Source organism: Psammomys obesus, unplaced genomic scaffold (genome assembly GCF_907164565.1).
Source record: "Psammomys obesus unplaced genomic scaffold, mPsaObe1.curated_primary_1811, whole genome shotgun sequence".
NCBI lineage: Eukaryota > Metazoa > Chordata > Mammalia > Rodentia > Muridae > Psammomys > Psammomys obesus.
Window position 1 is genome coordinate 5785487 of NW_026596256.1, and position 25654 is coordinate 5811140.

Below are 25654 nucleotides of genomic sequence, written 5' to 3' on the forward strand. Positions count from 1 at the left end.
GCCTGCTTGTCCCGATCAGTTTCCCAAGCTGATTGGTGGGCACATGGGTGCCTGAGGCTGGGAGTTTCAGTCGCAAAAAAACCCAACGGGGAAGGAAAGTTGCCAGACTGGTCACCGATCACCCAGTCTTTCCCTGGAAGGTCTCTCCGACCTCGGCGGGTACCTGCCGCCATCACAATTGAGCTCCTGCCGCGCACGGATCTCAGCTGCGCGCCCAGCTCAAAATCCCTACTCCCTCTTTGGAGGAGGCAGGAGGCATCCAGCAGAATCTGCCACAGACCACATTGTCTGTACCCCAACCCGAGATCAGGGCTGAGAAAACCCAATCCTTTCGGGCACTCCCCCAAACGCCGCCATAACCCTGCCACAGTGGAGTGGAAGGATAAAGAGGCCCACAGCGGCTTCACAGTGCCGGAACTCCAGTGCTACCTGCCGCTCCTAGCAAACAAACTATAGCTCAGGATCTGGGACTGTGGTCATTCTACACGTCCTGAGATTATCCTGGGTCCAGCGCAATAAGGTCTAGCAGCAAGTTCTAACACCGGCGCCCCCCCCCCCCCCCAGAGAAACGCCGCCAGCTCAGGATCAGACTGAGAAGCCCCAACCCCTGCTGGCACTCCCCTGAGAGCACCTCCATAAGCTTGACCTAGCAGAGGAGAAGGTCAGAGGGGAAGGACAGAGAGGCAGCCTGCCAAGGACACAGCACCCTCTCTCCAGCGGCCCCTAGCAGAGAAACCCAAGCTCTGGATCTGAAGTCACTCAACCCTACCCGGTACTCTCTTGGGATCAGCAAACATAGATTCTACTGTTAGGCTGCTTCTGGCAGAGAGATCTGGGCCCGGGATCTGGGATTGAGTACACTCACCCTAACTCTTTCCCGCGCCACCCAGGGACCAGTCAATATAACCCCTCCTGGCAGAGGGAAAGGACAAAGAGGCAGCACACAGGAAAGGTGGACACCGAGTTCTGCAGCCACAGTGTCACAGAGCTGACTGATAGCCTACCTGTGCACTTCCGCAACAGGACCAAAACAGAGAGTAGTGAGCAAGGGGAACCCCTGTGCATTCCAACTGGTCCTGCAAGAGAGTGAGTGAGCCTTCTAGGGAGAGATTGCCCCAGACCCAGGGCCTCTCCACAGACAAGATCCCTGCCACCCACACTCGTAGTGTGGGCATCAGAGGGATTCTTGGGATAGCGACCCCAACAGTGAAGCCTCTGACTTGCGGGTCCACCAAGGTAATCCAGGCAAACAATCCCTGGATCTCAGTCAGAACTGCGTAATAGTGGCTTGCAGGCCACTGCAATAGTCAGAGAATCTGCGCATGCACACTGCGCCTTGTAAAAGCGCACGCGAATAGCACCAGCGTCACATTCTTTACTTAGGCAAAACTGAAAACAAAGTGCACACTCCCAAAGCAGTGAACCTCTCTCATCTTCCTGAAAAAACAGTCCAGAAAACAGAAAGAGAGGATCATAGCCCAAACTACAATCTCGAGGAACAACCAGTGAGGATTATAAATAACCAGATGGCTAGAGGCAGACGTAAGAACACTCCCAACAAAAATCAGGACACAATGACCTCACCAGCAAACCCACAAAACAATGGACACTTCAATTCACTAGATATACAAGAAAACGACCTCAAAACTATGTTTCTCCAGCTACTAGAGGCCCATAGAGATGAAATGAACAAAGCCCTCAGAGAAATAACCAAAGAAATCGAGACTAACCAAGAGGAAACAAATCGTGCACTCAGAGAAATGACCACGAAAATTGAGGCAAACAGAGAAGAAATGCACAAAGCTCTCAAAGAAATGTCCACACAAATGAAGGCAAATAAAGAAGAAATGAACAAAGCTCTCATAGAAATACAGGCAATTATACCCAAAGAAGTAGAGGCACAATTAGTGATACATAGAGAGGAAACAGACAAAAAAATAGAAGCTATCATTGAAAAGCAGGAGTCCACATTCAAACAGATGAAGGAAATGGTGCAAGACATGAAAACAGAATTAGAATCAATAAAGAAAACACAAATAGAGAAAAACCAGGAGCTGGAGAACATAGAGAAAAGATCAGGCACTACAAAGGTAAGCATCACCAACAGAATACAAGAGATGGAAGAAAGAATCTCAGAAGCCGAAGATACACTTGCGGAAATTGACACGTCTCTCAAAGAAAAAATAAAATCAGAAAAGTTCCAAACACAAAACATCCAAGAAATCAAGGACACCATGAAAAGACAAAACCTAAGAATAATAGGAGTAGAAGAAAAAGAAGACATCAGGCTCAAAGGTCCGGAAAATATTTTCAAGAAAATTATAGAAGAAAACTTTCCCAACTTAAAGAAGGAGATGACCATAAACATACAAGAGGCCTACAGAACACCAAGTAGACTAGACCAAAAAAGAAATTCTTCATGTCACATCATAGTCAAAACACTGAACCTACAAAACAAAGAAAAAATTCTAAAAGCAGCAAGGGAAAAAGGCCAAGTAACATATGAAGGTAGACCTATCAGAATCACACCAGATTTCTCAACAGAAACTATGAAAGCCAGAAGGGCCTGGACAGAAATCATACAGTCCTTAAGGGACCACAGATTCCAACCCAGACTACTATACCCAGCAAAACTTTCAATCAACATAGACGGAGAATTCAAGATATTCCAAGACAAAACCAAATTTAAACAATATCTACATAGTAACCCAGCTCTACAGAAGTTACTAGAAGGGAAACTCCAAACCAAAGAAAACAACTACATCGAAGGAAACAGAGGAAATAGATAACTACACAACAACAAAAAAACCCCACAAAAAACAAAAGAAGACAAGCAATGAAACTCAGTGACACCACCAACACCACATCTAAAATAAGTAACAATTGTTGGTCACTAGTTTCTATCAAGATCAACGGACTCAACTCCCCAATTAAAAGACACAGACTAACAGAATGGTTGCTTAAACAGGATCCATCATTCTGTTGCATCCAAGAAACACACCTATGCAACAAAGATAAACACTACCTCAGAGTAAAGGGCTGGAAAACTGTCTTTCAAGCAAATGGTTCCAGAAAACAAGCGGGAGTAGCCATCCTAATGTCTAATAAAATAGACTTTCAACCCAAGTTAATCAAAAAAGATAAGGACGGCCACTATATTCTCATCAAAGGAAAAATCCACCAAGAGGACATCACAATTTTGAATATCTATGCCCCAAATACAAGAGCACCTACATTTGTAAATGAAACAATATTAAAGCTTAAATCACACATTGATCCTAAAACCCTAATAGTGGGAGACTTCAACACTCCACTCTCACCAAGGGACAGATCAACTAATCAGAAAACAAATAGGAAAATAAAAACACTTACAGAGACCTTAAATCAAATGGACCTAATAGACGTCTACAGATCTTTTCATCCAAACTCAAAAGAGTATACCTTCTTTTCAGCACCACATGGAACCTTCTCCAAAATAGACCATATAGTTGGTCATAAAGAAAGCCTCAACAGATACAAAAAGATTGAAATAATCCCTTGTATTCTATCTGACCACCATGGACTTAAGCTGGACCTCAACAACAACAGAAATAACAAACTGCCTACAGGTACATGGAAACTGAACAACCTGTTACTCAACGACAGCTGGGTTAAGGAAGAAATAAAGAAAGAAATTAAAGACTCCCTAGAATTCAATGAAAATGAAGGCACAACATACCCAAATTTATGGGACACATTGAAAGCAGTGCTCAGGGGAAAATTTATAGCACTAAGTGCCTGCAAGAAGAAATTCGTAACAGCACATACAAACAACTTAATGGCCCAACTGAAAACCCTAGAAAAAAAAGAAGCAGATACACCTAAGAGGAGTAGAAGGCTGGAAATAATCAAACTCAGGGCTGAAATCAATCAATTAGAAACAAATAAAACTATTCAAAGAATCAATGAAACAAAAAGCTGGTTCTTTGAGAAAATCAACAAGATAGACAAACCCTTAGCCAAACTAACTAAAAAGCAGAGAGAATCTATCCAAATCAACAGAATCAGAGATGAAAAGGGTGACATAACTACAGACACAGAGGAAATTCAAACAATCATTAGGTCATACTACAAAAGCCTATATGCTACAAAATTTGAAAATCTAAATGAAATGGACAATTTTCTTGATAGATTCCATCTTCCAACATTAAGTCAAGATCAGGTAGAAAGACTGAACAGCCCTATATCCCCCAAGGAGATTGAAGCAGTCATTCACAGTCTCCCCTCCAAAAAAAGCCCTGGGCCAGATGGTTTCAGCGCAGAATTCTACAAGACCTTCAAAGAAGTACTAACACCAATTCTCCTCAAACTATTCCACAAAATAGAAACAGAAGGTACATTACCAAACTCATTCTATGAAGCAACAGTCACCCTGATACCTAAACCACACAAAGACCCAACAAAAAAAGAGAACTTCAGACCTATCTCTCTTATGAACATTGACACAAAAATACTCAATAAAATACTTGCAAACCGAATCCAAGAACACATCAAAGATATCATCTACCACGACCAAGTAGGCTTCATCCCAGGCATGCAGGGATGGTTCAACATATGGAAATCCATCAATGTAATCCACCACATAAACAAACTGAAGGAGAAAAACCACATGATCATCTCCTTAGATGCTGAAAAAGTATTTGACAAAGTCCAATACCCATTCATATTTAAAATCTTGTAGAGATCAGAAATACAAGGCACATATCTAAACATAGTAAAAGCAATATACAGCAAGCCTATAGCCAACATCAAACTCACTGGAGAGAAACTTAAATCAATCCCACTGAAATCAGGGACAAGACAAGGCTGCCCACTCTCTCCCTACCTCTTCAACATAGTACTTGAAGTCCTAGCCAGAGCAATAAGACAACTAAAGGAGATCAAGGGGATACAAATCGGAAAGGAAGAGGTCAAAATGTCACTTTTCGCAGATGATATGATAGTACATATGAGTGACCCCAAAAATTCAACCAGAGAACTCATCCAGTTGATAAACACCTTCAGCAAAGTGGCAGGATACAAAATCAACTCAAAAAAATCAGAAGCCCTCCTGTATACCAAAGACAAAAGGGCCGAGAAAGAAATTAGGGAAACAACACCCTTCACTATAGCCACTAACCACATAAAGTACCTTGGGGTGACACTAACCAAGCAAGTGAAAGACCTGTTTGAGAAAAACTTCAAGTCTCTGAAGAAAGAAATTGAAGAAGATCTCAGAAGATGGAAAGATCTCCCATGCTCATGGATTGGTAGGATTAACATTGTGAAAATGGCCATCCTGCCAAAAAGCAATCTACAGATTCAATGCATTTCCCATCAAAATACCAACTCAATTCTTTACAGACCTTGAAAAAAAGATTCTCAACTTCATATGGAGAAACAAAAAACCCAGAATCTCCAAAACAATCCTGTACAACAACAGATCATCTGGAGGTATCTCCATCCCTGATCTCAAGTTGTACTACAAAGCAATAGTAATAAAATCTGCACGGTATTGGCATAAAAACAGAAAGGAGGATCAATGGAACCGCATAGAAGATCCAGAAATAAACCCACACACCTATGAATACTCGATATTTGACAAAGAAGCCAAAACCATTCAATGGAAAAAAGACAGCATCTTCAACAAATGGTGCTGGTCCAACTGGATGTCCACATGCAGAAAAATGAAAATAGATCTTTATTTATCACCCTGCACATACTAAAGTCCAAGTGGATCAAAGACCTCAACATAAAACCAGATACTCTAAATCTGTTAGAAGAAAAAGTGGGGAACAGCCTAGAACTCATTGGCACAGGAGACAACTTCCTGAACAGAACACCAACAGCACAGGCTCTAAGAGCAACAATCAATAAATGGGACCTCATGAAACTGAACAGCTTCTGTAAAGCAAAGGACACTGTCATCAAAACAAAACGCCTGCCTACAGATTGGGAAAGAATCTTCACTAACCCTTTATCTGACAGAGGACTAATATCGAGGATATACAAAGAACTAAAGAAGCTGAAAAGCAGCAAACCAAGTAATCCAATTAAAACATGGGGAACAGAGCTAAACAGAGAATTCTCTGTAGAGGAATATCAAATGGCAGAGAAACACTTAAAGAAATGCTCATCCTCATTAGCCATCAGGGAAATGCAAATCAAAACGACCCTGAGATATCACCTTACACCCATCAGAATGGCCAAGATAAAAAACTCAAGGGACAACACATGCTGGAGAGGTTGTGGAGAAAGGGGAACCCTCCTCCAGTGCTGGTGGGAATGTAAACTGGTACAACCACTCTGGAAATCTATCTGGCGCTTTCTAAGACAATTAGGAATAGTGCTTCCTCAAGACCCAGCTATACCACTGCTAGGTATATACCTGAAGTTTGCTCAAGTACACAAAAGGGATATTTGCTCAATCATGTTTATAGCAGCTTTATTTGTAATAGCCAGAACCTGGAAACAACCCAGATGTCGATCACCGGAGGAATGGATACAGAAATTGTGGTATTTTTACACAATGGAATACTACTCAGCAATCAAAAAGGTGGAAATCATGAAATTTGCAGGCAAATGGTGGGATCTAGAAAAGATCATCCTGAGTGAAATATCCCAGAAGGAGAAAGACAAACACGGTATATACTCACTTATATAGACCTATAAGATATAATAAACATAATGAAATCTGTACTCTTAAAAAAGATAATCAAGAGAGTGGACATGGGGTAAGATGATCAATCCTCGTTTAGAATGACAGATGGGATGTGCATTGAACGTATGACAGGAGTCTACTGAGCGCATTGGAAAGACTCTAACTAGCAGTGTTTTCAAAGCAAAGACTCATGACCAAACCTTTGGCAGAGTACAGGGAATCATAAGAAAGAAGGGGAGTTAGTCTGATGAGGAAAGGATAGGAGCTCCACAAGGACCAAAGATATCTGGGCACAGGGTCTTTTCTGAGACTGACATGCAACCAAGGACCATGTATGAATGTAACCTAGAACCTCTGCTCAGATGTAGCCTGTGGTAGCTCAGTAACCAATTGGTTTCCCATAGTGAGGGGAACAAGGACTATTTCTAACAGGAACTCAATGACTGGCTCTTTGGCCTCCCCACCCCCCAAGGGAGGAGCAGTCCTGTTAGGCCACAGAGGAGAGCTTTGCAGCCAGTCCTGAAGATACCTGATAAAACAGGATCAGATGAATGGGGAGGAGGTCCCCCCTATCAGTGGACTTGGCAAGGGGCACGGTGGAGAGGAGGGAGGGAGGGAGGGACTGGGAGGGAATGAGGGATCGGGATACGGCTGGGGTACAGAGTTAATAAAATGTAAATGATAAGAAAAAAATAAAATACAAAAAAAAAACACACTCAAAAGAAAAATAATTTGCAATAGCTGTTTCAATGTCATTTTATAGTAATTTCATTTATAATTGTTAGACATTAGTTTAAAATGAAACCATTTCATAGGAAACTTTGATATGGCTTTGTCTTCTTGAATGAAGTACTCTACCTTGCTTTTAAACTGATGAGAAAGGAATGCCTTCTTCATGGCAGGAATCACTTCAGGTGATACTTGGGAAGCACCAGGCCATTGGGAGGTTTGCTATTCAGTGAGGGCAGGGGAAGTAAGCTTGAGAGTCAATGAGAATAGGCCTCAGTGGGGAGCTGGGAGAGAAGAAGGCCCCTGTGTTTGGGTCACTGAGATGTATGGAGTTGTAAATGGGCAAACTGGGCAAGCATTTGGAGTGACTTTCTTAAACCAGCTATGTGATGTTTCTATTTGTGAGTTAATTAGAACAATGTGGTTTTATTTTCAAGAAGAAGAAGAGAAAGAGAGGGAGAAGAAGAATAACCATTCACTAAAAGTTTCCTAGAAACATCCAGACAGATGGGCTGGAGTCCCGTTCATCCCTGGATGAAAACTGTAGTGGACACTTTGCTGCTTGGGAGTGATTCATTCACTCATTCCTTCACTTCTGATCCAGTCAAAGCAGCCAGGATGCCAACCATATGCAAAGAAGGTTCTGTATCCAGATTCACAAATCCTCTCTGTGTTCAGCTATATCATAAGCCACAGCTAACCGTAAATGTGTGACGTCACTCACTCTCTGGCTACTTGTCCTGATTACTAAGGTGTTGAACCATTTTGGAATTCATTCAATTAACAAATAACTTTCAAAGGAACGCTCTCAGAACTGTGCTCTCAGCAGTGCTTTTCAGCTTTTCCCATACTTAATACTTCATTTCCTGCCATCCTTTTCCTGATTCAGTGCTTCACTTTGTTTAGAATGCCATTTAGAACAATTACTTTGTATAATTATCATCCAGAAACATAAATACTAAGATTTTGCCAAAACAAAGCATTTGCTTACTAAAACTAAACAGAATTTTTATGCTACAATTTACTTATATTAGAAATAACCATTCAGACCAGAATATGTGAAATGAGACAAAAATAAAATGATCAGTTAAATTTTTGTAGGTTGTATCTGTTAAGTTTGTGTGATTTTTGTCCATTCAGTATTTAGCCTATTTTAAAAGTCAGTATAATTGTTAGTGATCATTTCAGTGCTTGTCTAATGGATGGAAGGATAAAAGGCTGACTGGCATTCAGGGTCACTGGTGAGTGGTCACATTCAAATCTCCTCCCAGGAGCTAGAATAGTTGTGGAATTAATACTTGTGGATTAATAGTTGTGAATTAATAGTGAATAGTTGTGGAAAGATTTTTAAAAAATGTGAAATAAATCTTAGAGCTATCACTGAAAGATTAACAAACTTACTGTTATTCTGTTAGGACAGAGCTATTATTGAATAATATGGCTAATGCAACCATGGGGGACAGAGAGAATCATGGCTTTCCAGTATGCTGAGGTTTTAAAATGTGTTTATTCATCTCAACATCTTTCTTTCACTTCTTCCACAACAGGCAGCCATTGTGGAACCTTTAATGCTTCCTTCTGCTCTCCTGAACCATCCTCCTTTCTGTGTGTCTGCTCTCTAATCTAACCATGGTCTAGGATCTCATTTTGTCCCTTCTACACCTTCTGAGATCTGCTGATGGCATCCTGTGTACAGCTCCTCACGCTGCACAGGCGTCCCCTGGGACACAGGCTGTGCCCATTTGCCCCCATTGCTTTTGGGTGTCTGTTTAATTTCATCTGGAGTAGGGCCAATGCCTTACTTCCCACTCATCTTTCTGTTTCCTCTTCCCAAGTTGCTGCCTGCTGCTCTTCAGAATGACTGTCCTGTCCCCCAATCCTAGGACTGTCCTTTTCTAGCTGTTCGCTATGCCTCTGTATGATCCCCCAATCTTGGTGTTACCCAGGTTTCTAACTCTGGCCACTATGATAGATACAAAATGCTAATTAATTGTTTTTGTTTGTGGTCCTCTAATTACTAACATAAATTAGATACTTTAAAGACATATTTATTTATCTTTTGTGTCTCCTAAACATTTCCTATTCATACCCTCTGCTCACTTTATTTTTAAAGATTTAAGTGTGTGTGTACAAACATGAGTTTGCTCCCGTGTTCCCATGTTTGTACAAGTGCCTTCTGATGCCAGAAGACCATGGCCACTTCATGGAACTGCACACCTCCCTGCTCTTGTCCTCACCCCGTTCCTTTCTTTTGCTCTCTCATGTACGTATGTGTCTAGTCAGGTATGTGTGTACACCCAGAAATTTACATAACTACCCTTGTTTATCTTAATTATTAACTTGTAAGTACTGACATTAGTTTCACCACTGACATTTCCTATGACTTATGTTAAGAGTTAAAAATTAAAACTTTCTCCATAAAATTTTTACTTTGGTGTTCTTGGTCAAGTTTTTTCCCTCTAAATAGTTCATAAAATTTCTGATGCATTTATGAGATCTACACAAATTCAAGTAAAAATCTCAGCACTAGGAAGGGAAGTGGGCACAAAAGCCCAACCCTAACCAAGAAGCTATCTGCAATTGATGACTGCTTGGAGAGGGAAAATCAGTTTTCATTAGTGGAGTGTTAACTGGGTGTTATCACCATTCTCCAGGACAAACCTCAAGATCAGGGGTAGCTGGCCAGCAGAAAGAAGACTTCATGGTTTTTTGTTTGCTTGTTCATTTTTGTCTTCTTGGATTTTGTTTGTTTTTATTCAGAGAAAGCGAGAGTGAGAACAAGAAAGAACGAGAGTGAGTGAGAGAAAGAGAACAAATGGGGTGAGTGAGGAGGTAGGAGGGATCTGGGAGGAGTTGGGATAGGGAAAAGAATATGATTTAAATATATTATATGAAAAAATAAAAGCCAATAAATACAAAAGAAATTGGTGCCTCTAAAACATAGGCTCAATATATGGCTATTGATTATGTAGAAAAAAAAGCTATTGATTTCTTTAAGTTGATTCCGTTTCTGGCAAATATTGATTTGCTGCAAGTATAGCTTCTTTATTTTTTTTCTTTCAGAATTGTTCTCAAGTTTAGCAACTATGGATAATGGAAACAATGAGATGGAACATCCATGTCTGTTCCTGATGTTAAAGGGTTAAACCTCACTTAGGCTTGATGCAAAGCACACACACACACACACACACACACACACACACACAAAACATCCCAGAGAGAGTGAGAGCAAAACAGAAACAGATAAACAGACAGACAAATACATACATACACATATACTGCCTCCTATGTTAATTTGCTTAGGATTTCTGTGCTGTAGTTGTGTATGAAGTTGGCACTTGTTTTTTCTTTTTTTAATATTTATTTTTTAATGTATATTAGAGTGCTGTTTTTATGCACACCAGAAGAGAGAATCAGATCCCATTAGAGATGGTTGTGAGCCACCATGTGGTTGCTGGGAACTGAACTCAGGACCTGTGGAAGAGCAGCCAGTGCTCTTAACTGCTGAGCCATCTCTCCAGACCCTCATTTTTCCTTTTTTAATTCCCTCCTTTAATTACTGTTGAACTCATAGTCTTATTATCCCCCTAAAATGGCTTTCCATGATTTCTGGAACATCTTGCATAAGAACTAAGTTCAGTATTTCTTGAAAATTTGGTAGAATTCACCTAAAATATAGAGGCCTTTTTCTGAGGGTTCAGGGAAATTTCATTAAATTTCTCTAAGGCTTCAAGGCATCCATTTCTGCATTTTAATATCTTGCTCTAAACCTTATTAGTTCATATTTTCATAACAATATTTAATTAAACTCAAAATCTTTCTGATATCTGTTGTTATTTGCTCCAGTCTAGTCTACACAACAGAAAGTCAGCGTGGTGAATCAGCTAATGGCAGTTAAATGTTCTAGATAGCTTTGCCTTTCATTCATAAAATTAAATGAGGTTGGACTGAAGATGACAAAACTTTATTATAATTTTCTTTTCTTATCACCATGGAAGAGGAAAAAAACCCCCAAGTTTAGAGCACTGGAAAGCTAAATCTAGTTCAATGTCCAGTGTATATGTAGGTACTAAATATTAACTATTCCCTCACCCAGAGCAGAATTCCAACCTAGAGCTCCTTGCTCCACAAAAGGTATTTACAGTGATATTGAATATGTGGCTGTGCTGGTTTTCAGCACTGTCTGCATGCACAGATCCACTCTGCACTTTGAAATGAGTTTTTTTTTTTTTTTTTTTTTACAGTGCTTACTCTGGGAAATATGAAGAAATACCTGACTACTAAGCTATTCGCGTTATAATGGCCCTAATAGCTTCTTGAACATCTCTTTCACCTCTCAAGGCAGAGGCAATTGCTTTAAGCCCAGATAACCCAATTTCCAATCCATAACTCTACCCTGGGGATGTGGGGGTAGGAAGTGAAGAGAGATATGAAGTAGAGTGTTATCTTTCAGATGGATTGCACCCACCTAAATATCATCCCCATCTCTGCCCATGGGTATTAGCTGGGAGAAAATTCTTTTACTAATGCATTTGGGATAAAGCCTCTCTAAAACTCAAGAAAAAACAAAACAAAACAAAAAAAAAACCAAAAAAAAAAAACAAAGGAAACGGAAATGAATGTGAGAATTTTTTTATATATGAAAATGCAATTTCTATTTCTTCTATACTAAGTAACAATTCTTCCATCCTTTTATTCTAGCAAAGAACTGCTTTCAGTAATAAAAGACTCTCTGAATAGTGATGTGTGTATTCAAGCAGATAATCAGAAAAGCATTCAAGTTTCTGTAAATGTCTAAGCTAGCTTTCACCCCACCACCATGACTACATTAAAATTTTAATCATTGTATCTTTAACTACTCAATTAATTGTTTTAAATAAACATAATTATATGTGGCCATGCTATGTGGCCCAGGTCAGCTTTGAACTCACCATGTGTTCCAGCTGGCCTTGAACTCACAGTGATCCTCCTGTCTCAGTAACCTGAGTACTGGCATTATATATCCAGCTCAATAAAGCTGTTTCAAATGACTGTTGGTGGGAGGGATGTGTGTTAAATTATCCTATTACTTGACTGATGCCTGGATGTACTAGGACCCAACAAAATTTCCTACGCTTCACTCTCTCCAAACAGCCCACTACAATACACTTGGACTCTTTCTCTAACCCAGGCATGGCAGCCTATTATAGAGCAGACTTCTGAAGCCACTCTGACCTGTGTCTTCTCCTACAGCCTTTCCTGCAAGGCTCCTCCTTGCATGATGTAGCCAGCACAGCCCTGCACACCCCAGGCTTTCAACACTCTATCCCATCCCTGCCTCTGGAGGTTTTCAGATATAGACCAAGGTTCTGGGACACAGAAGTTCGGGGTACAGAGCACAGAGCTTGGGTACGACCTCTGTGTCTTAGTGAGCCTTGCTCACTGGCCTGAGAGCACTTCAGGCCAGTGTGCTTCTGATTCAAGCCCATCCTTTGTTGGGAGTTTATTCTCTCTCTGTCTTTTCTTCTCGAGAGAGAGGGTGTGCGTGCTCTTCACTGTCACTGTGCAGTGGCAGCGGAACACAGTTACTTGTGAAATCAATTTACATACAAATTGGAAAGTGCAATACAAAATTAGCAGCTAGCAATTCATTGTTTCAAAAGTGCAGTGCGTATCCTCAATTAGAGAATGCTTTGGAGACAGTGTTTTAGATCCTAGGAACAAGGTGACCCAAAAGACAAAAACCTCTGCTTTCCCAAGCACATTCCACTGAAATGGAAAAGAACAGTGAGTACAGTCTAATTTCTCTCCTGCCCTAAACTACTGCATACTTTCTACCTGCCAGACTCTGTCTGTGGAGGGCACAGAGATAGGAAATTTTCTACGTTCTCAATAGATCCGAGTCTACTGGGGTAAACATGCTGACTTCACCCTGTCCTGCAGTTTGGAATCCCTGTCCCCATGCCATCCTGATAAGAAGCACTTATCCTCTCCCCTCATCCTAGCAGAACAAACTGAAATACTATAATTCTCTGCTATGTGTAAGCATCTGCTATGCAACTTAGTCCTGGCCGTTTACCTGCTTCTGCAACATGAAGAAACTGAGGGAACATGTCACTGGTAGAAGTTACTGAGGTGACTGTAGGGCCTAACATTAGAATACACAGAGAACAGTTTAACAACTCCTTACTACCTTCACTCTCCCCTTCACATCCCCATCACTTCTGGAAATGCTTCCTGATAGACTTCTGGTTCTACTCTGGTAGCCCCAGCACTCACACTGCAGCCAGAGTAAGTTTTTTAGAACGTAAGACCATGCCATCCTCTGGCTCACAACAGTGCAGACTCCACTCCACTCAAGTCAGTGCTTCTGCAGCCTAGGAGACCAATGTGGTAAGTCGTACTGGAGCTCAGCTCTCTTTTGACACACACCACTGTTTACTGCACCATGGCCCCCAGGCCCCTGGCCAAGCATGCCTGTCACTGGGCTTTGTCTAGATGCTCCTCTGCCTGCAAACGTCTTTCTCTAGAGTCAAACGGCTCACTCCTTCACTTCAGCCCTCCTCAAGCTCAAGTTCAAATGGAGCTAGGATAACCTCTCTCCTTTTCTTGAACTTAGAACTGGCCATCTTCTTCCCTCCCTTTCTCCCTTCATAAGGAAGTTGGTAGGTCTTAATTGAAAGGAAGCTCAATAAAGGCAGGGATTCTTGCCTAGTGAGCGATGTGCTATAAATCAGAACTGTCTGGAATGTTCATCAGCTGTCTGCTAAGTAAAGCGAACATCATAGTGTTCTTTTGTAAGCAAGGTGCTGCTTCATACGTTAGTCAAATATTTCAAATTCAAGCTATACCTACTGTAAAAAGGACCTTTTCTTTAAAATAGGAAAAATTTGCAAAGGACATAAAAAAATACGAGCAAAAGCACAGGGCCTCAGTGTCCCCTGCCTGGATGGGTGCATGTGCCTGTGCTCTGCATTTGGCCCAACAGCACTAGGACTCAGCAGGGCTGAGGGCTGGGTGAGACAGTTATTTCACATCCACAGAGGGCTTTTTTGAAAAACAAATTACAAATGGGTGGATTATGATTGATGAAGCCTGCATTAGGCTAATGCTATCAGAAAGACTTTCTGTTTCTGTCCTTTGTCAAGAGGTCAGATGCTAACCATGTTAGAACTGAACGCAAGGCTTTATCAATGCTTCATGAGGAAGTTGGTTACAATCAGCTTAGCTGTGTGCGGATAAATTAAGCCGGTGCTTCTGTGCTATGCAAACAAAGCATTTGGAATTTACTGAGATTCTACAATAAGTGATAATATTACATTCTAGGGTTTTCTTTTTTTTCTAATGAGACCAAATTTAAAACTTCACAACTCATCAGTGAGACAGTTTTTGTCATTATGTTCATATCTTGGTCACTTGTTCATGGCACACCAGCAGCTAATATGTGTCAGTGTTCACAACATAAGCAACAGCGCTAAATGAAACAGATCTAGAGTGCATCAGGACAAGCAAAGTACCAGGAGGGCTGTGACTGAAGAGCATTGTGACAGGCATGGACTATAGGATCTTGTGCAATCACCACACACTAATAATAAATCTTCAGTTCTCAAAGTTAGAAAGTGATCTGGAGTCAAGCAACGGCTGCTGCTCACATAGCAGACAGCCGTTTAACTCAATAAGCTACGGCAAAGCTCATACTTAAAAACCAGTGATGCTTTCCCATTTCATACAATAATTTTTCTCTTCATTACCTTGAATTTCATAATGATAGCTGAAAGGAGGATGAGGAGGGAATGATCACAAATAAAGAATACTAATCCACACAGAGAGATGAAGGACTTTACCACAGTGAATGCTACTTCTCTTTGATATATGACATTCTCATTTTGTACCTTAGGCTTATTAAAAAGAACTCTTGTGAATAACTGGAGATAATCCTGGCCTGCACTGTAAATTCAGCAGAGCACATCCCAACTCCCTCTCTGCTAAACCTATCAGAAGAACTAAATCCTATAGAACTACCCAGTAAGTTCACAGAAACTTTAACAAAACATTGACTGAATGGTAGTTGTCATCACAGAATCTGCATCTTACGGTACAGGTTCTCTATATTAAAGAAACGCACAACAAATAAATGTATCTTTGGCAAAACTTAGAAATACGCAGCAAACTGGAGATATTTAGTACTAACTCATTGCTTGCCAGGCTTCTACAGGTGAGTGTGATCATCCTGTGGGTGCTATCAGCAGGTGGGGGAGCCTGGGCAGAGCAGAGGATCTGTGCTGCGGAGGAAGTCTTTAAGACAGAGAAATACAGGAGAGTGACGCTGAGAGTGGTAGCTGTGGATGCGGCCACACTTGCTCACATGTCCCTTTACAGCTCTGCTACTCAGGAATCCCCAGAGGTGGCACCAACCCAGAAGCAAAACTGGCTGCCACAGACCTATTCCCCAGCAGATGCACAAGAAAGCTCTTTCTTTAAGCCTCATAAGGTTGCTTCAAGGAAGACCCGGGCAGGGAGACTGAAGCCACCCACTGTGCGCTGGATCTTCACGCAAACCATCTATTCATCCTGGCATGGCTCTCGGGTGACAGACAGCAGATGTTGGGGCAATGGAAGGCCCCCAAATATCCAGCATACGGCAGATTAGTATACAGGTCTTTCTAAACTCATTGGTCAGATAACACAAATTTGGTTTAGGATTGAGGAGAAAACCTAGGCAGGAGATGGCTGCCTCAGTGGTAAAGTGTTTGCATGAGTTAGAGCTTAGGGGTCCCAAATGAAAAATGGCAGGGCCACAATCAGCTTGTTCAGGGCATCCACGCCCACAAACAGCTTTGGAGTCAAAGTGCAGAAGGGACATAAAACTGACACTGAGTGAGTGAAGCAAGCATCATGGCAGACACAGCAACATTCCAACTTGGGTTGGTGTTTATCAAGCTATAATGGTCACTGACTTCTCAATGTGGGAGACTACACTGAGAACACTACCTTCAGGGGGAAGGAGGAAAGAGATTAGAAAAATAACCATAACAATTTCTCAAATAGTCCCATTGACAGAAAATCTAGAAATGTCCCAGTGTGGCAAGTTCACTGGGCTGAATGCATTGGATCTAACACACTAAGTGAGTAGCTGCACACTTTTCTGCAGACCCGATTAAGAATGTATCACCTTGCTTGATTAGTTTCTACAAACTGTAATTGCCTGGTGTTTTTTTGTCCAGATAAGTATTAGCTTTTATTAGACCCCCAAATCCTTAGGCAGGATATTGCTTGCCTTGGGGATTTGTCTTCAAAGGCAGGACCCACCTCTCTCTCTCCATTAGGCAAATCTGAAATAAGAGTAGTAACCCGGGGAGCATATAAACTACTCCAGTGAAGAGTAGGTTGTATCTATAAGTTGTATCTATAAGTCACTACTCATTGTCTTGTCAAAATATATAAAAATGTCTTAGCATGTAATAAACATACAGAGCGGTATTCCATGCCATTATATTCAAGAACTATAAGTTAAATTATAAAAGTATATTTATTACTTCATGTCCAGTTAGAATGACTGCATTTTAAAACAACAGGAGATGAGTGGGGGAAGGCACAAGGGACAGGAGCTGTGACACTCTTTGAGTGGGGATAGAAGATGACACGGCCACTATAGAAGCTACTTTGGCATTCTGCTAAAATGTTAATATAATTTAGCTTGTGAGAAAGCCCATTCCTAGGTATCTATTCTGAAGATACACAAGCTCACACTCTGCTGAAAGCTTGTGTGATAGAAAAATGCTATGACTGTCAATGTTCATAGCAGCCTTACTCAGTACAGCCAGCATCAGGAAGCAACTCCAGTGTTCACTGGCTACTGCATGGACCAATAATCTTGGCTGACATTATTTATAGTATGATGTTAGTGCACACAGGGCACAGCAAGGACATGAGCAGGATGGCTCTCAAAGATTGTGATTAAAAAAAAAGCCAACTGCAAAGAACACAATCACAAGGGGATCCGCAATGATCTTTGCTACCTATACAGTTGAGTACCACAGGTTCTGGAGTGGGGCACAGCTACCCAGCAGGCCACACCGCTCAGGAGGAAGATGCTATCTCTGTGGTTGTTTGGGAGACAGCAGATTCTTTTGCCCTCACTTTTTAAGAAATACTTTTAAATTATTGGGGTTTTTTTTTCTATTTGCTTTAAATTTTAGGCCCCAGTATTTCATTCGATTGACGTTTTTACATCTACTTATTTACACGTGTGTATGTGTGGGCACACATGGGCACATACTACAGCAAGCATGTGGATAGACAGGGGAGCAACTTGTGGGGGTTGGTTGTCTCCTTCCGTCTGTGGGTCCCGGGGGGCAAACTCGGGTTTGTATAGCCTTTCACCTGCTGAGCCCTGGGTTTGTTTAAAATCTTTTCCAGCCTGAACTACACTTACTTTTCTTAACACTGCTCAAAACAAAGAAGATTTAGTGATCTCCTTACCATCAGTGTTTCTGTTCTGGACTGTACTCTTTTTTTTTTTTTTTCTTGACTTTTTGGTTTTTCTTGAGGTTGGGTTTCACTGTGTAGCCCTGGCTCTCCTAGAACTCACTAACTAGACACGGCTAGCCTTGGACACATAGATATGTGCCTGCCTCTGCCTCCTGAGTGCTGGGATTAAAGGTGTGCACCTGGACTGTATCACCTGTGGGCACTCTGCCTAACCTACACCCACAACCACTGATTCTTAACATGTGTTCTAGACAGTTTATAGTTGTGGGCTTTATATTCGGGTTAATGATCCATTTGGACTAATATTCTATATTGATTGAGGTGAGGACCAAGTCTCTGGCTGCTTTTACATACAACAATCTATCTTTTTAAGGACCCACTTTTCCAGAACTATTTTTTTAAAGACAAGTTTTTCTACAAGCACTGTTTCAAAATATCTCTGTAGTCAAATACATCAGTAAACTGACCAGCAGAGAGGAGCATAGGAAAAGGCAAGATAGTGAGGACCAGTTTCTGTGGGTCAGTTGCTCTGGGGAAATCTGACTGATGAGCCAGCCCAGTGCTTTCTGCTTCTATGGAAGCTTCAGCGCAGAACCCTTCATGAGCAGTGACCCTTCTGCCTGCTGTTATCACTCCGGTTTCTCAGCACAGACAGCATCTTGCTACTGAGTACTGCTGACTGCCTGCACTCCTGTTTCTGAGGAGCATTCTGTACAGACTTCCTCTATTTTCTTCAACAATTAATTTACTATAACCGAGTAGTTCACTGCTCTGTTTATCTATCTCTGTCTGGACTTTGCTGATGATAATGCAACAAACAGGCTTGTGAAAATTAATGGAGGTGCCCACACATTGGCTTTCTGTCTACTGACTTCTTTCTGTTTTATGAAGTTTGGCCAAAGCATTGCAATGAAAAGGCAATGTTGGATCAATTATTGCTTCTCAAAATGCTAAAGTGAGATGTCTCTGTGCTTTTCACAACCTACCGCAGTCAATGAGCCCTCCTGAATAGACACCAGGCCAGCAGGGTAGATGGCACACTGGTGGCCACTTTCCTGTCTTTAAAGTTAAGTCCTTTTTCTTCCTGCAGAAGCACACTCACTTTTGCCAACTTGTCTTCTCAAAGTCTCAATATTTTTAATGTTCCTCTTTTTCAAAAAATCCCTTTTCTTAAGTACTTTTCACCTCATAAAATGTGTGGCACTGAGAAAGACATGTTGCCATTAGGAAATGTGGCCTTGTCTGAACTCAGAAGCAGCAGTGGCCTCTAGTGAGCTCTGGCTACAGAGCCTCATGTCAAGAGCACAGCATACAGTTTCTAGTACAGACTCAGCTTGCTTTTGTGTAAATGCTTCTGGGTTAGGGAATGTGTCATTCAGTAGCTACACAGGTAGCTAACCCCTTCTCCTCAGTCCATGCTAAGTCAGTATGCTTGCCATCCTGATCAGTGACTGGCTTGCCTCAAAAAGCTTCATGATGATGAAAAAGGAAATGGGTCAAATCACTAACCTAAAAGCAGAAGTCTGGTAATCTCAGAACTACGGAACGGAGAGTTGACACAAGGTGGTAGCAATTTGGCTATGGTGGGATCGGAGAGTTACATTTTTTTCTGTACTTGAATCTGGGCTCTGCTATTTCCAAGCTCCATAGTCCTAAATAAGTTAGCAAACACTGATGGCCTTCATATTTCCTGTCTGCAATGGGACACTTTATGATTGTTAAAAAGAAAAGAAATCAGTGCATTGCATGACACAGCAAGGGCACTTACTACTAAGGCCATACAACAACTCCTGTTCCTCAACAAGCTCACCAAAGACTCTGGCCCAACAACTTCTGCTACTTTTTTGGATTCACTGATTTTCGCTAATTTAGAGTAATCCAGACTACACATGCTTACAGCAACAAAACTACTACCCTAGTGTTCATTCACTCAGTAAGTGTTCACCATTCAGCTGTCAGTAGGTGTGGGCTGCACTGTGAAGACATCCAGGAATGATGTCACTGAGACACAATGACATGTAAAAGCTTCTAGACTGCATGTCTGTTATCTATATAATGGTGTTACATGCAACTTTCAAGCATGTAAAGACAGGGTGTCAATGGATGATCCATTTAAATAGTAAGTAGAGAATTTTATAAGTATACACTTCTTATGTATAAATTCAAATAATAATCTACTGTTCAAGGAGAAATGAGAAGGAACATGCACAAAACTTATGGAATGAACATTTGTTCCAAACTCAGATAAAAAAAAATGAATGAAAGTACCAAATCCTACAGTGTTTTGAAACAGGGTTTCACTATGCAGCCTTGGCAGGCCAGGAACTCATAGAGATTGGTGGGCCTCTTCCTGCTAGGATTAAAAGGTATGTGTCATCTTGACCAGCCCCAATATGGTGCTTTTAGGTGTAGGATTATTATAACAGCAAGGATTCCTTAAAATGAAGCATATCAAAAGCTGAGTATTTCTTAAAAATAAAAAATACATCTGTAAAAGAAGATATTTGTCCTGAGAGTGTGACACAAAGCCCAGGATAGAAAGGACATACAGAGCTGTGCCTTAGGACTGCGCCTGCGAAATGTCTAAGACAGGCAGAGAGGTAGAAGGTTAGAGACACAGTGAGGCAGTGTTACCTGGGGCAGTGTTACTGGGGCTGTCTGGATGGGATGAGCAAGCTGGGGAAACAGGGTGAAATACTAACAGATTGTTGGGGTTTTCTTTACAGAGTGACAAAACGCCTCCCATTTGATTGTGGGGAGGGTTGTACTGCTCTGAACAGGCCAAACCCACTCATGTTAAACCTCTCACGGTGTGAATTATTCAATGCACCACATATATATCAAAAATACTCTTCCCAAAGGGCACTGCATGACCTATGACTCCTATTGTGTCGTGTGGAAATTATGTGATTAAAAATCAACTGCCAACATGAAGAGAACAGATTTGTGAGACAGGTGAAGAGACTTGTGAGTGAGCAAACAGGGCTAAGATGTGCTTGTTTGAGCCACTGTCATCACTGTCACAATTCTTAACATTATTAGTACTCTAGCATGCTTCATCTCCCATGTACCCTAATCACACAAAGATGAAAATCTCATTAGCGATGGTAAAATCTATTGAAACCTAGGAAAGTCCTTACATGCAGACATTATTTACATATGCATTTGAACACTGGGACCTCTGCCATGAGAAATTTTTAAATGCTGTGAGATGGGTGCTTTCCTGCAGGCTAGGTGCATTACAACATGAGGTGTTCTTTACAGCTAACTTCCCATGTATAAAAACACTCCAAGCATAGCTTTCTCCTGTCTTGAATACATCCATGAGTAAGAAAAGTATGCAGATGTGCTGGTTACAGTAGACAAAAATAGGGAAAGGACATTTATTTTAAACTGTTCAGAATGTGTGACATCGGTCAGCAGACGCTTGTCTGATTGCCTCTTCCCAAGGGAACACACAGACAGAACTGAAATATCACCTCATCAGCGCTCTTCAAAGAAGCCTGCTTTATAAAAGAGGATTCCCTCAGAAGACTACAGCTGAATCCTGTCACTGCTTCTAAGATTTTGACCTTGTATTTGTAGATGTTAAGGACACCTGGCAACAAGTAAAAAGAAGACTACAGAAGATGTGAATTTCTTCAGTCCTATTCTAGCAGAAACTGATTTTCTTACCATCCTGTTGATCCGCACGAAGTCTTCTGGCTTCTTGGCCCAGGGAGGAAGGTCCACGTCATTAACAACCACTTCGTCCTCCCTGACACCCAGCTGGTACCCATTACTGTTGACAAACATCTCTGGTAGGTAGTAGAACTCCGGAATTAGTTCCTGTGCAGAAAAAAAGATGTACCTTATTAGCCAGCTAGTAAAATCATTTGAACAAAATTATTGCTTTTACCAACTATAAAAGAAGACAAATTCTTGACCTAATTTTAGTCCTTCTATTCTCCATTTAAAAACAATTAGGAGTCCAAGAAGATGAAATATTTCTTTAACAAAATTCACTTTAACATCTTTTCCTTACTGTGACTCCTGAGAAACAGGTATGTAGGCCTGAGGGCCTGCGTGGCTCAGAAGAAGAGTGAGCCCTTGCCTAGAATGCTGTTGGGGCCCTAGGTTTATTCTTCAGTAAAACAAAACACACAAGCATACAAACAGACACAGTGAGAAATGGGCACAAATTAACAGCAGTTTACAACAGTGCCAACAAATGAATGTATGAAGCTGTACCAACAAATCTATTCTGCGTAGGGACATTTTATGCATATTAACACTATCCGAGCTAAAATGTCACTGTCAGAATTTGTTAAAAAATTACAATGTTTGCTACTTTTGATTTTATTATATTACCAACTATAATACATGGTATTTACGGAATTCATCATTTTACTTTTAAATTACACAATAGTTTCTGTATCCAGTGCTGAGGTTAGATAGAACCTTGAGCTTGGCACTGCTCACCAGAGTGGGACCCCAACTCCAATCAAGTTATTTTACACCCACCACTGAGTACAACAGGACCCATACTTATAATCAAGTTTTAAAATAACTGTGGATAAGCTGGATATAAGGATGATTTACTTTATGATATATGGATGGCATAAATATCTGGATTCAAGATGAACCTGAGTACCACTGTGAGGTTTATGCCTCATTACAATAAATCTGAATAGAGAAAAATGTTTTGGAGACCTTAAAGGTTTTATTTTTTTGACTTTTTTAAATAACTAGAGAAGTTGAAAAGCAAGTCAAACTATAATGGTTTTCGAGTGTACTATATACACCCTCTTGAATTTCAAAATGAGGGTTACATCATGAAAAGTGCGACACTAATCCATGCTGTAGGATCCCTGCTGACACAATGCTACCTGAAATTTCAATCTAATGTGGTCACCTCCAGGGATGCATGGGGAGAATGAAAACCACCAGAAAGAAAACGTCTTCAGATAATGGGGCCTTGGTTTTCTAAAACATATATACAGAAGCTTTTCCTTCATGGCATCTTCCATTAAAGTTGATGCAACTCCTCCATCAGTGTCTCTTAGCAAGGCTCTGTGTGAAACTGATTGAGACATAGTCTTATGATTTCCTAAGTGACAAGGAGGCAATATCTATATTCATTTTCTCTGGCATGATGGGGTTTATATAAATGAATTTTCTACATGAATGAAGCTAAGTTTAGTAAGAATCAGTATTCTTGTATTAAACCAGTTGGACAAAAGTCTTTCTAAAATCCAGGATATACTTCTCAGACATTTACTTTTTCATGGAGCAAAGGTCTAAGTTCCAGACAGTGTGATGAGTCTTGGGAAAACACATCATGGCCCAACCATTCCAGCCCTCGGGACTGTTGGACTGTGTCCCCTTGCCAGTCTGGGAATGACCAGCTTGTGGAACCACACTTTCTACTGACAGCACTACCATGGTCGACAGCAAGCATGTCTGTTCACCTTATAGCTTTCAGTCCCTTCTCTCTTTCCCCTTCTACATTTAGGTCTTTGAAATTTTTCTTTTCACATATACAGACCTGACCGGATTTCTCCTTTTCTCAGCATCTCACTGTGGCCTTGCTCAACACTCATGCCCCTCACCTTGCTACTGCCCTCCTTTTGTCCCTCCTGCTGCTGCTCACCGGCAAACTGCACCTCTTCCCCTTCCCTTCCAAGTGTCCCTTCAGCTTCATCACACAGATCTTTCTGTAGTCAACCATGGCCATTGCTGTTCTTGAAAATTCAGCTGACAACCCAGCTTTCAGCTAATGTCCTCTAGTATATGGTCCCCATACTGCCTCCTCTCTCTGGTTCTCCAGTTTGACCTACCCCCACTATCCTCTACCTTCCATCCATGCTCAAGTTTCTTACCTCTCTTTAATAAAACTTCTGGATGATCCCTCACCCCTTTCCCTGGTAATCGCCTTATCCTTGATCATGCCCCATCTCCATTGATGTGTATTAACCAGGGCCTTGAGGACAGCCCTGACTGTCTCTTCTCTTCTTCATCTGGCCAAACAAGATGTGCTCATAAGCCAGACTGCTACCCACACTACTGGAATGAGCTGTGGGAGTTTGAAATTTGAATGAACCACTCACAGTTCCAACAGTGGCAACATCCACTAGATAGACGTGCTTTTAACTATCTGTCATGAAATTTCCGACTTTGAACAACTTATTGGCAAGATCACTGGGGATTTAAAACACTACAGTAATTGTAATTATAATAGTTGTCTCACACAAAATTGGGGGGTGTTGGTGGTTTTGATGAAGAAGGAAGACAAAACACAGAAGTCTAGGGAGAAACAGCAGATATAGCAGATAAAGTCTCAAGTTTTATGTCTGTTTTATTGCTTTAAATATTGTTTCAATTAGTCAATTTTATTGAAAGTTAGTATGTAAATGTAGGGTACTGGTAACATCTCATATTTATACCAATATTATTTAAAAGATTTGTTTATTTTACCGATAATATAAAGACTAAGAGAGCATCACCTCTGAGATCTTGCCAATTTTGTGTAATGACATCTTTAACTCTTAGCCCAGATCAGGAATCAATGAGACCATGCTTTGGGCCACTCAATCTTAAAGCTGAAGATAGCGTTATCAGATCTTACTCTATCCTGCCGTACTGCTAAGTACTACACATGTGTATTCTTGGTGTTGACAGACAACTTCATGGGGTGAAAGTCTTACCACCCCATTTTGTAGATATGAACATAGATGCAGAGCGAGGGTGAAAATTTGCCCAGCCAAAGAGCTCAGGTGTCCTGTGGAATGGAGTCCAACTATCCTGGCTGAGACTGATTGAATATTGCCAAGGAACTGTTTTAAATTTGTAAATTTGGGGGTGGCCTGCTACATGGAAATTATTGAAAGAGAAACTGAGGATTAAAGAAGCACTGTACTAGTAAAGGCTTAATGTGTGAGGGACTGGCCTTGGGACTGGTGAGCGGGCAGGCGCTCCCTGACGATGCAGTGGGGGGGAAGGGAACGATAAGGCTGCATCCGGTGGCCCCTTCAAAGTGCCTGACGAAACCGCGTCCAAGGAGCATTCCAGGCGGGATGCTCAAGTGATCAGGGTGTACGGACAAGATATTGTGAGAGATAAGGAAGAAACTGTTCAGGCTCAGTTCAGGGGTGTAGACACTCTCCTCAGAGCTATGTGAAGAATACCAAAGGTGGTAGGTACAGTTACACAGTGAAGTCTAAGCATCTTCTAGGCGTTGGGACAGTGTTCTAAGTCACAGCCTCTGGTCTCAAAAGATTTGAGTAGTTGTTGTTGTTGTTTTCCTAATACTGAACTATGATTAAATATACAGAGTGGCTGCATGTTTTTATAGCTGCTGGATCAAGAGGCAAAGAGACCTCACCCTAACTTCCTGCAAGGAAGCAGGCAGAAAAGCATTCAACTGCAAGGAGAGGCAATGCATGAAAAAGAACGACTCAGGGCAAAGCCGAGGCCCCAGAGGAAAGAGTCATGGGGCACAAGGTGTGGTGAGCCTCAGACAGACAGCAGATGAGCAGACCCTGCTGGCTCTGGTCTCCTTTGTACTTTCCTGTGTGAAAGCTTGTGAAAGTCTCTTAGTGCCTGGGAAACTCTTTCCCAAAACTCTTAGCAAGCCAACCAAAGGCAGGCACCGTTGGCTCTGCTTCCATGCAGGAACACTAGACAAAGCTCACCAAGGAACAGCGACTGTTGTTATTCTCGCTGCGCATGTGAGCGCGCGCACACACATACACACACACACACACACACACACACACACACACACACACACACACA

At 41.4% G+C, this 25654-nt stretch overlaps 1 protein-coding gene across 1 annotated transcript in view; it reads right to left on the reverse strand.

The window, feature by feature from the left end:
* Nbea (neurobeachin) overlaps nucleotides 1-25654 on the reverse strand; it is a 509877-nt gene that overhangs the window by 41166 nt on the left and 443057 nt on the right. Inside the window, exon 47 of the mRNA XM_055596761.1 lies at nucleotides 21554-21706. Within this exon, the coding sequence (XP_055452736.1) occupies nucleotides 21554-21706 (153 nt within the window). The remainder of the gene's footprint in view (nucleotides 1-21553; nucleotides 21707-25654) is intronic.